This window comes from Phoxinus phoxinus (genome assembly GCF_949152265.1).
Source record: "Phoxinus phoxinus genome assembly, chromosome: 25".
Taxonomy (NCBI): domain Eukaryota; kingdom Metazoa; phylum Chordata; class Actinopteri; order Cypriniformes; family Leuciscidae; genus Phoxinus; species Phoxinus phoxinus.
Genome location: NC_136900.1, coordinates 8,147,488 through 8,158,560, shown reverse-complemented (window position 1 = coordinate 8,158,560; position 11,073 = coordinate 8,147,488). Strand labels below are relative to the sequence as shown.

Genomic DNA, 11,073 nt, shown 5'->3' with positions numbered 1-11,073 from the left:
GACGTCCGTGACCACGTGATATGACATATATAAACATTTACCACAGATATATAAAATCACTGGTGAGGGTTTGCACGTATATGTTGTGCATACATCATAAAAAAGACAAATTGAAACAAAAAGTCTCTGTCAAAGTATAGATTATTAGTTTAATTCCGTTTAATTCCGGCAAAAGTGTGCAAAATACACAAATTAGTTATTTTCATCCATTTCTAGGAGGGTAAATAACAAAATACAGTCATGTGGACGTTAAAAAGGAAAGATTACTGACCATCTGACTAACTCATCGTCAGGGATGTAAAATCTCATATTTAGCACGATCCAGTAACGAAAGTTTGATTGACAAGTTTGTTACAGACACATTTAATGGAAATAGGCCTACTTTTTGATATATACTTAACCAATGTTATGCTGAACAAAAACGAACAAAAGGACATTGTGTATGGATAAAATCTGGTTCCTTTATACATTTGCATAGATTGTAAGCACTAACTCTATAATCTAATACAGACAACAGGCTTCTGCTTGACAATATATGTAACTTTTCAGGGTTGGGTCTAAAAGCACTTAAACATACTTAAAGTGAAAGCAGCCCAACAGGTGGATATATATTTTTTGTTTTACCTTGTAATCTGACATTGAATTTAGCATCTTAAAGTCTGTAAACTTCAGGACTGTAGGATTTAGTTCACATATGAAGATTGAATTTGGCCCTATTAGTAGAATCCAGTCTCAGCATCACAGACAGTCTATATTATTGATCCAGGAACAGCTTGAACTTTTCCATATAACCCTGTCCATGGACCGAACTCTTGTAAATTGATCCCAGATATGTACCGTTTCCTCTCTCAGTGAGGTTAAATTCCCTGATTGACACTCATTGTTTGAGCAGCAGGCGCCTGGAACAATGAGGTAAATGTTGGCAGTGTGATGGACGAGTATCAGAGGAGCGAGGTGCAGTTTTTCAGCAGGAGGGGTTTAGCGATCTCCAGGATGTCCAGGTTGGGGTCCAGCGATCTGCCCAAACCCTCCAGGACCATGATGGCAAACACCATAGATGCAAAATTACTCTCCAACTTCACCTGCCATGAGCAGAGCAAAACACACATCACTTAATACTTAAAGTCCTCCTGTGGTGAAAATCAAGCTATGTGTCTATGTGGTGTTTTTAATATACTTTAAGACAAACCGTGTGTAAATTCATAAGTCGACCGCATTTTGTGCTTAAAACTGCAGTGAACCAAAGACAGTCTCAAAAACACGGTTTGAAATCGCTGGTGTTTCTGACGTCACAAACTACCTTGTAACCAATCAGATCAACGTGTGATCGTCAACCAGTGGATCTCTGAGCTGAGTGAGTGAGTGGAGGCGGGGCTCATTTGCATATTCATAGAACCACGTATACTAATACTATGAGGTAAGAGTGTAGTTACATTCAAGCTATTTTAAGGCATGAATAATAAATTTTTTTGATAGCAGATTTAGACAGTAATTAGTAATAAGTAATGCAATAATTTTTAGATTGAGTAATTAGTACAGTAATCTAATTACACTGTTGAAGATGTAATTAGTAGCTAGTAATTAGTTACTTTTTTTGAATAACTTACCCAACACTGTAGATGTCACATTAAGCGACTAAGTATTATTTTACAGATCTTCTAACTTCTGCTAATAACAAATGATGCAAGTTTGGAGTAATTTAAGATCATGTAAAAGCAGCGGCTCTCACCTTGTGATGGATCAGTAAACCAAAGACTCGCGACAGCAGCACGGACACCTGAATCTAGAAAACAACACATACTGTGTGAAACACCAGCCATGTTAAGCAACATTTTAATCCCAGCGATACTGAAATCTCTCAGCAGAGATTATAGTGGTCGGTCGAAATGAGTTTTAATGGCCGATACACATGTCTAGAAGAAGCTAATGCTGCTGATGAATAAAATGTAATGCCAGGCAGCAAATTAGATGTACATGAACATGCTTACACAAGATTTACACACAAAAAAACACTCAAATAATTGAAGACAAAAAAGTGCTTTATATTTTGGACACTATTTCGAAAGACCGCTTCTGTTAAACAGCCAAATATCATCAGAATAAATAGATAAAAACACTACTAGTCAAAAAAAGAACAGCATTTATTGGGAATAGAATCTTTTGTAACATTATAAATGTCACTTTTGATCAATTTAATGCATCATTGCTGAATAAAAAAGTATTAACTTCTTTAAGGAAAATATATTATCCCAAAGTTTTGAATGATAGTGTGTCATGGTTTCACAAAAATATGAAGCAGCACGACAGTTTTCAAAACTGATAATGATCAGAAATGTTTCTTGAGAGTCAAATCATCATATTAGAATTATTTCTGAAGGATCATGTGACACTGAAAGTAATGATGCTGACAATTCAGCTTTGATCACGGGAATAAATTACATTTTAACAGATATTCACATAGAAAACTTATTTTAAATTGTAATTATATTTCACAGATTTTACTGTATTTCTGATCAAATAAATGCAGCTTTAGGAAGCAGAAGAGACTTCTTTCAAAAACATTAAAAATATCATAATCGTTCCAAACTTTTGCCAACATAGTTCTATAATGAATTATGGAAGTGATGGAGGTGTGTGTAACTCCGAACCTTTCCCAGCGAGAGCGTGTCACTGAGCGCATGATCCACTAGTTCAGCCATTTCCTTCTTGAAACGCGTCACATCCTGGCACTCGTTGGCGCGGGCGTGGTGAAGGATTAACTCTGCAACTCGCTCGCCCTGGCAACACAAGGTCATGAGGTCAACGTTTAGTCTTTATTAACTAAAGCTAAAGGCTGGAATACACTACATGACTTTTCAAATCTGAACAGATTTGACAACAATAGGCATCATCACACACTTGCTGCCTTTGTAAATGGTTACAGAGAAAACCTGGGCATTATACACACACACAAGATCACACACTCAGGCCCTGTTTACTCCTGGTATTGAGATGTGTTTTGGTCGATCGGATCACAAGTAGACGAGGGAGACACATTCCCGTTTACACCTGATGTTTTAATCCGTCTCTTTTGTCCACTTTTAACCACTTCTGTCCTGATTTCTTCGAGGGGAGGGTCTATGGGTGAGTAGATGTATGGGCTTTGTCAGTTCTTTTTATGCAATCTAATGGTCAAAAAAAGCGTGCACATTTTATATATGAACGCGTCCAGAGACAAACACACAGAGAACATCAGCTTTAGTTTCTGCTCTGACAGACACAAGACCAGCCGAACGCTGTGAGTGTGTGTTAGAAATCAGGAACGGAGAGAGAACATTGAGCTTGGTGTGTTTTTTCATCTTCAAACCAAACTTGGGTCTTCAGCCGATAAAGTTTAAACCCCGTCTGGCTCGAGCTCTTCCTATAATGTTACTCATTAGATCAGTAGACGGAGAGAAGACGGTCTTTTGTGGCGGTTTGAACACATTCGATCACATGAGCGTTTACACTACGGAAGCAATCCGGCCGAATCTTCTGGAAGTGTGGAAAGTGGACAAGCTCAAAACATTTTTTTGACCACGTTTACTCCTGTATTTAGCGTCGTCCACTTGTGAAATTGTAATAATATTTCCCAATATCACCGCACTGAGTACTATCGATGTAAGGCGATGTTCTTCACCTGCTTGAGAACGACAGCAGTGAACACGTCTCTGAAGTTGCGCTGATCCGCTTCGCTGAGCTGCGTCACGATGCCCGCGTCCAGTAGCACCAGCTGCAGGGCCGGAGGAGCCGGTCTCATGCTCACCACCACCGTGTCCCACAGGTCCGTCAGGGTGGCCCTGTCCTGGGGTCCCTCTCCTCGCACACCCTGCACCAGGATGTTCCCGGGATGGAGGTCCCCGTGGACGAAATTATCCACAAACACCTGCCAGAGATGAACACAAGTTAAGGTCCTTCACACCGAGTCCGAAATTTTCCGTATTCGTGATTCAGTGGCTCTGAATTGTCAAAACGCCATTCAAAATGCTTGCGACGGATGCGAAAAACGCGGAAAATTGTACCCGATCCCCAAAAAATTTATGACGGACGAAAAATTCGGAGGTAAACGATTGACACAACGTGAGGTCATATTTATTTTTTAAAGCAACACCAAGGAACTTTTCCTCTGCGGTCGCCCTACAGGTTGGAAGCGGAATTGTCCATTACCGCTGTTGTAAATCATTTAGCCTACCGCAGCTACTGTCGCACGCACGCTCGCTCGCCGTTTATTCAGCACCAGCTTTGAACGATGTCCACGGACAAGGTAGAGTATGTTAAATGATTTCATGAAAGTATGATGTATTGCGACATCAGAAACGAAAAAACAAACAAAATAATGACTATTGTAACGCTTGACGTAAAGCAAGTGTAGTTTTCTTATGTCTCATTCGAACTACAGAAACGCGACCCGATCTGGCAATCTTAGTGTGTGGTTATAGCAGATATAGGGCCGCAAAGCGGAGGCAGAAGTGCCTTTCACCCTGTTACGACTTGATGAACCACTGAAACGATTTTGGAAACATTACCGTATGTTCCGGACTATAAGTCACACTTTTTTTCATAGTTTGGCTGGTCCTGCGACTTATAGTCAGGTGCGACTTATAGTCAGGTGCGACTTATAGTCAGGTGCGACTTATATATCAAAATAAATTCATACTGTGTCAGGTGCGACTTATATATCAAAATAAATTCATACTGACTGAGATGAACCAAGAGAAAACATTACCGTCTACAGCTGCCAGAGGGCACTCTAGTTAGCGGAGTTCTTCAGAAGCGACACCGAGGATGAATTCAGTGGATTCAGTGTTGTGGAATGAGATCGGGAGCTTGGTGAACTTGCTTACCGGTAACTTGTTGGACTCGCTAGCTTATGTTAGTTTAGCCTATTCAGCCTCCCAGGTATATGTTCTTTATGCTATTGTGCAGCTGAATAACTGTTAATGTGTTACGCTAACATACCGGACACCTATTCAGCTGTTGTTCTGTGTGCTCTTGTGGAGTTGAATACCCTTTCCAGATTAAATGTCTGTTCTTGGTTTTGGATTTTGTGAAATAAATTTCTAAATAAATGCGACTTATAGTCCAGTGCGACTTATACATGTGTTTTCCCTCTTCATGACGCATTTTTTGAGTGATTTGACTCATACTCCGGAGCGACTTATAGTCCGGAAAATACGGTATTTTAAGGTAAAAAATCTTCCTTAGTGTTGCTTTAACGTGCGGAAATTTTACACAAGAATTTCGGACTCTAACCATTTTCAAGAGAAGATCGACACCCATCCTGGCGATTCTCTGCTTGATTCCTGCTGGGACGTCAGAGCCCATGTACTTTGAGATGGGTTCACTCTCCTGCAGGAGCACAAAATAAAGCGTTAGTGAAATAAAATAGGACACGCAATATTAAAATGATGCCATTTTTACCTCAAACGTTTCTACCAGCACAGTCCTTGTGACGAACGGTCTGAGGGGTGTCGGGAACTTCACGTATTCCAGATCTTTGAAATTTCTTTGGAACTTTTCCATGTTCTGGGCCTCAAACCGAAGATCGATCTGCAACAAAAAAGGATGTTAAAGCACAAAAACACTTGGTCACCATGAATGTTTTAGTATCACTGAGACACTATTATAGTGTTGGGGTATGTAATAAGATTACTTTTTCCAAGTACCTTGTAAAGTAACACAATCCTTTTAAAGTTAAAACAAACTTTTTCAAATAAGTAACGCAAGTAACTTTGTTTTCTCATTTAATGACTGACACTTCTCCTGTCCCCATGTTGATAGAAATCAGGAGTAAGTGCGATTGTGTTCACTGTGTAAATATAGTGGTTAATTATTACCATTACATCATATTAACTACATTAACCATTATATTTACACAGCGCACACAATCACACTTACTCCTGATTTCTCTCTACTAACATGAACGTGCATTTATTCATCTCACTTGCACAAAAACAGATTCAGTATTCCTCAATGAATAAAAACAGAGAAATGCAAACTCAGAATATTACGAAACATGCAATAATTAAATATGTTTAATTACACAAGTATACTTTATGCATTTAATCTCACTTTATTAATTAATGTCTCTGCTGCTGACATTTGATGATCCAATTCAACCATATGAATAAGAAAAAATGACTTATGATAAACATTACATTTGTTTTTATTGCTGAAATATGAGTGTTGCACTTTCGTTTCCTGCGTCCTATTGTCCTGCGATCCAGAACGGGATGGAATGCAAAAGTAACATAACATTACTTTCCATAAAAAGTAACTATGTAACACAATTAGAAACGCAATATTGTAACGCATTACTTTCCACAACACTGACTATATATTTTTTTGGTATTTTGAATTAGTTTTTTTAATTCATTTTGTGTTTTCATCTTCTAAGTCTTAGAACTTTTCTTGTTTTTCATTTCATTTTTAAATATGTCATATAGTTTATTTATTTTATTTCACTTTTAGTTATTGTAGTACAAGTTAAACTAAATGGAAATATTTTTTTTTGCTTTTATTTTATTTTATTTCAGTGAAAGTCAGCATGAAATCAAAATCGACCAATTTTACTTCTTACAATTAATCTCTGCAAGTTAATCAACAAATAAATAATTCATAGTAATCTTTTTTTAAATCTGAAAATGTACTTCCCCTGTGATGACATCAGTTGAACTGGAACGCTTACTTTTCTAGATCCAATCAATTCCCAGAGGGAAAAAACAAGCCCCGCCCTCTATTTTTCTCATTCAATATTCCGTTTTACTCAGAAAATACGTCACAATACTGAAGTAAAGCCGGTCACAACTTCCGGTTCACGCCGACTTTAACATTTCTTTTATTTCAAGTAACGAAAATGATTTTATGGTTTTAGATTAGGTTAACTGCCATGAAGGAACGTTCTTCATAAAAGCATCAGTACCTGTTTGGTCATGAGCTTCTCAAATTCATCTACAATCTCAGGCAGGCTGAGCCACTTGATGCCAGGCAAACAGTTGAGGAATAAACTTCCAGCTTTCATTAGGATCAGATCGACCTGCACCTGCCGCCTGATTCCTGGATGAAGAACCTGAGTGAAGAAAAAACAATAATGATCATATTAAAAATCATAATAACAACAGAAAAAAAACACTAACCAATAAAAAGACAATAAACCCGTAAATAAAAATCAACAATAAATGAATATATTTTATTCCAGCACCCTATTATAGGTGTTTTTTGCTGGTCTACCACCACCACCATCCCTAGTTAGTCCTAAAAAACTAAATCGTGCCCTACATCATCATTTGACTAGTCTTTTTTATTGACTGAAAAGAGATTTTTATTTTAAGTTAAGGTTTAATCAAATTTGTTTAGTTTATAAGAAAATTAATGGTGTAAATTAGTAATTTATTACCAGATAATTTGGGGGGGGGGGGGTATGGTGGGTTGTCAACAGGACAAGACTGAAATGTTGACAAACTTCAAGATCTGCCAAAACAATCTCAGAAGGATACAACTAAATAAGAAATGTAATTAAAAAAACTATTTTACCTTGATAATCTGATGTATTTATGAGAGAAAATAGTTTACAGTAAGAAAAAAACAAAAACAAAGATAAAATAAAATGTTAAGATGAAATAAAATGAGTTTATGAAATTAATGGTGTAAATTAGTAATTTAGTGGAGAATATACATATACATACATACATACATACATATATATATATATATATATATATATATATATATATACTGTATATTCTCTTGATATAAAAAAAGATATACAATCTTTTGTTGTTTTATATATATATATATATAACAACAAAAGATTTTTCAACAGGGTAAAGCAAATAAACATTAAATGTCATTTAAAAACCCAATTTTACCTTAATAATCTGATGTATTTCTGTGTGAAAATATGGTATACAAAAATAAAGATCAGAAGATTTCACTGGGAATTGTCCTGAACATAAAAATATTCAAATGAATCCAGGGCCCGGTTTTTCAAAAGTAATCCACTAGGATTTTGGATAACGGATTGGATCAAATCTTGAAAATGGGTTTTTCAAAAGAAAAAACGGATTACATAATCGGATTAGATCACGTAATCCAATCTTGGTTTTGATCCGGATCAAACCTTTAGTTTGGGTTTTCAGAACTTTTTTGTAGGATTTGGATCACTTTGATCCAAAAAATCTGGATTAAACTGATCCCATCAGAAGGGTGGATTCAGCATGGATTTCATGCCCAAAATGTAATGAAAACTTAAAAAATGTATCAAATAATACTATATTTGGATCATGCAATATCTTACAAGATATCCTATTTATTCATAAGGTTTTAATTTTATTTGTTCATCCGTCAGGCTACAGTGATTAGGTAGGCTTTAACGCATTCAGCCTTTCAGTATAGGCCTAGCAAAGTAGAAAGAGTTTGGCCTCATAAAATAAATAGCTGTCAAAATTGACAAAAAACAATACATTTTAATCTGTCACTAATTGATATATATATTCATCACAATCGAAAATATTTTTGTTTTTAGAATATTTATTAGTGATGCATTCAATGATTACAGAATAACCAAAAAAATGCAAAGAATGGCAATCACTGATTTTTGAAATCCAAAACAAATCCAAATCAGAAATAGTGTCTAACTATTGCGTCCCTCGTTGCACGTCCTGTTTGCTCGTTCTGGAAGAATGCAGGAGGTTGGTTAGGGTCTCCAAGGGGCTCAGGTGCATCATTGTCAGCACAGAGAGGGACATTGCGCTAGTAGCGGTGTTGTGCAGGACAATACAGGCAAGGGTTATGTTGCATGCTTTCTGTGGTTCCGCTCTCATGTACTGTAGTTAAGGCATGCAAAGCGCCTCTTAAGAACTCCATTAAGTCTTTTTTTTTAATTCAATACATCTATATTTGAAACTTGTTATAAATATCCTCAATGTACAGTGTTTGTGTTGTAGGTCTCAGATGAGCGGACTGCTGGAAGAGGATGGGGTGTTTTTTGTTTTTTTCCAAATAAAAATAAACTTATACTGACCCCACAGTGGCTATTCTACTTGTTGCTCTTTACATATCTATAGTTCTACATTGTGATTTCCTATCCTGTTTGAGCACTGGTTATCCAGATTTGGTGATCCTGAAAAGTTCCTATCCGGATCAGATTGATCCAATCCGATGTTGCTTTAAAAAACTGGCTCAAAAGTAAACTGGATTAAGTGATCACGGATCGCAAAAAAAAGGATTACTAAATCCGGATAAATTTTATCCTTTTGAAACCTTTTGAAAAACCGGGCCCAGATGATTGGAGGTGACGGGTTTAAAAACATAAGAAAGTAAATCTGATCTTTACCTTAATGGCTACAGGTATGAGATGCTCTTCCTCAGGATGTTGTTCATCTGGACCAGGTCTCTCTCCAAAACCCCTGTTCCTTACATCCACCGTGTCTTCCTCGTCTTTATTCATCTCCCAGAGGTCATTCAAAGCTCCTCCCAGTCCAGGGATCTCCCAGGCTTCCAGGAGATTCTTCTTCCCCAACTCCTCCACCAGATGTTGGAACGCCGGATCTTCAACACTCGCCACTTTAGCTTTGGCCCGATACACCTGTGCCACGCACCCCGACCCCACGGGCTCCTTACTCTCAAACACAAACATCTGCCTCCATCCGTCCCCAAACGCCCTCCTCAGACACAGCTTGGTGTGAATCCAGGGATGGGGCTTTACTCGCACATGAAGCCTTGAGAAGCGGTCGCAGAAGTCCTGCGAGAAGAGGTCCCGTCTGGTGCTGGCCCACTGGCCCAGTTTGATAAAAGTAGGTCCTGATGTCTCAGTGACCCAAAGTAGTGCGTCCAACCAGCGGGACGCCCAACGGTGTGATAGTAAAGTCAGGGGATACAGAAGCAGGAGGGGGCTGAACTTCAGATAAAGGACCAAGGCACGGAGTCCCAGGCGCAAGACGAATACTAACCTGTGGATTTGCACTCGGGCGATTGACTTCCTCTCTGTGGTTCGGTTCTGATGTGCCGAATCCTGACTGGAGGCGTATGTGACGCCACATGCAGTCCAGCAGAACAGTCCCACTTTGGGGGTTTGAGATAAAAGACGAGTACCTTTAAGAAGAAACACTCTACGGGACGGGATTCGAACCGATACCCTGTGAACAATGCAGCTGAAGTTCTGGAACAGGCGCTTTGCGCAGAATGCAGACATTATTGATACACTTGCTATTATTATTATTATTATTTAGGCATTCAGGATACATGTAGTTCAAATGCAATTTATAGCAGGTATTTTCAGGTTTTGATCAGGTAATGATTAACAAACATTCCCTTTTACAAATGGGAACTTACGTAGTGGAAAAACCTACATGCACAGCAATGAAAAACCTTTACATCTAACGTTACGATTAAATTATTATATCATGAACAGAAAGATTCAAAAGCTGCAAATACATTTATAACACGTGATCAAATGCATGCCTATTATTTTTCTCCTGTAATTTTTCGCTGACAGAGCTCTAATATGGTGCTGTTTAGAAAGTAAACATTGTACCTCCGCATTTCAACACGAATTCAGATGAATTCATTCAAATGTTGGTTATGAAATGTTGCTCCTCTTCTCGGGTCCGGCTGATAAATCCCTCCGTGTGACTCTTCTCAACATTAGTTCCGCGCTTCAGTAGAAATGGAAAATATTTGTTGGTATATTGATTAATAAAGTACAAGTTATTTTTTTAAAACTCAGTAAGTCATCAGCTCAGCAATAATAAACACAAGATAGTAAGACATGTAAGTAATCATTGAGTTACGTAAAATGTAAAATACGAATAAACAAATACAGTAAAGAAATAAACAAAACATAATGACTAAATGTTTTTGTTTTTATTTTTAATATAAAATATATAATATAATAATTGCAGTTTTGTTTGTTATTGTCCTATTTTTTATAGGCTATTATATTTTATATTCATATATTTATTTTAAACGTTTGTTGTTGTTATTATTATAGTGGTTGTTGTTTTATTAGCAATTATTTATTACCTCTCGTACTATAAATGTGATAAATAAATTACA

The 11,073-nt window shown here is 37.4% G+C and overlaps 1 protein-coding gene across 4 annotated transcripts in view; it reads right to left on the bottom strand.

The window, feature by feature from the left end:
* Window positions 1-122: 122 nt before the first annotated feature.
* adck2 (aarF domain containing kinase 2) overlaps window positions 123-11,073 on the bottom strand; it is an 11,373-nt gene continuing 422 nt past the window's right edge. For 2 of the 4 annotated variants that reach the window (XM_079603353.1, XM_079603354.1), the window contains exons 2-10: window positions 10,553-10,673; window positions 9,353-10,080; window positions 6,941-7,087; window positions 5,440-5,568; window positions 5,272-5,367; window positions 3,659-3,904; window positions 2,649-2,777; window positions 1,730-1,783; window positions 123-1,082 (exon numbers count right to left, since the gene is read on the bottom strand). In XM_079603353.1, the coding sequence (XP_079459479.1) occupies window positions 942-1,082; window positions 1,730-1,783; window positions 2,649-2,777; window positions 3,659-3,904; window positions 5,272-5,367; window positions 5,440-5,568; window positions 6,941-7,087; window positions 9,353-10,080; window positions 10,553-10,586 (1,704 nt within the window). In that variant the 5' untranslated portion in view covers window positions 10,587-10,673 and the 3' untranslated portion in view covers window positions 123-941. Of the gene's footprint in view, window positions 1,083-1,729; window positions 1,784-2,648; window positions 2,778-3,658; window positions 3,905-5,271; window positions 5,368-5,439; window positions 5,569-6,940; window positions 7,088-9,352; window positions 10,674-11,073 lie in introns of all 4 variants that reach the window. The other 2 variants (XM_079603352.1, XM_079603351.1) reach the window with 2 other exon arrangements.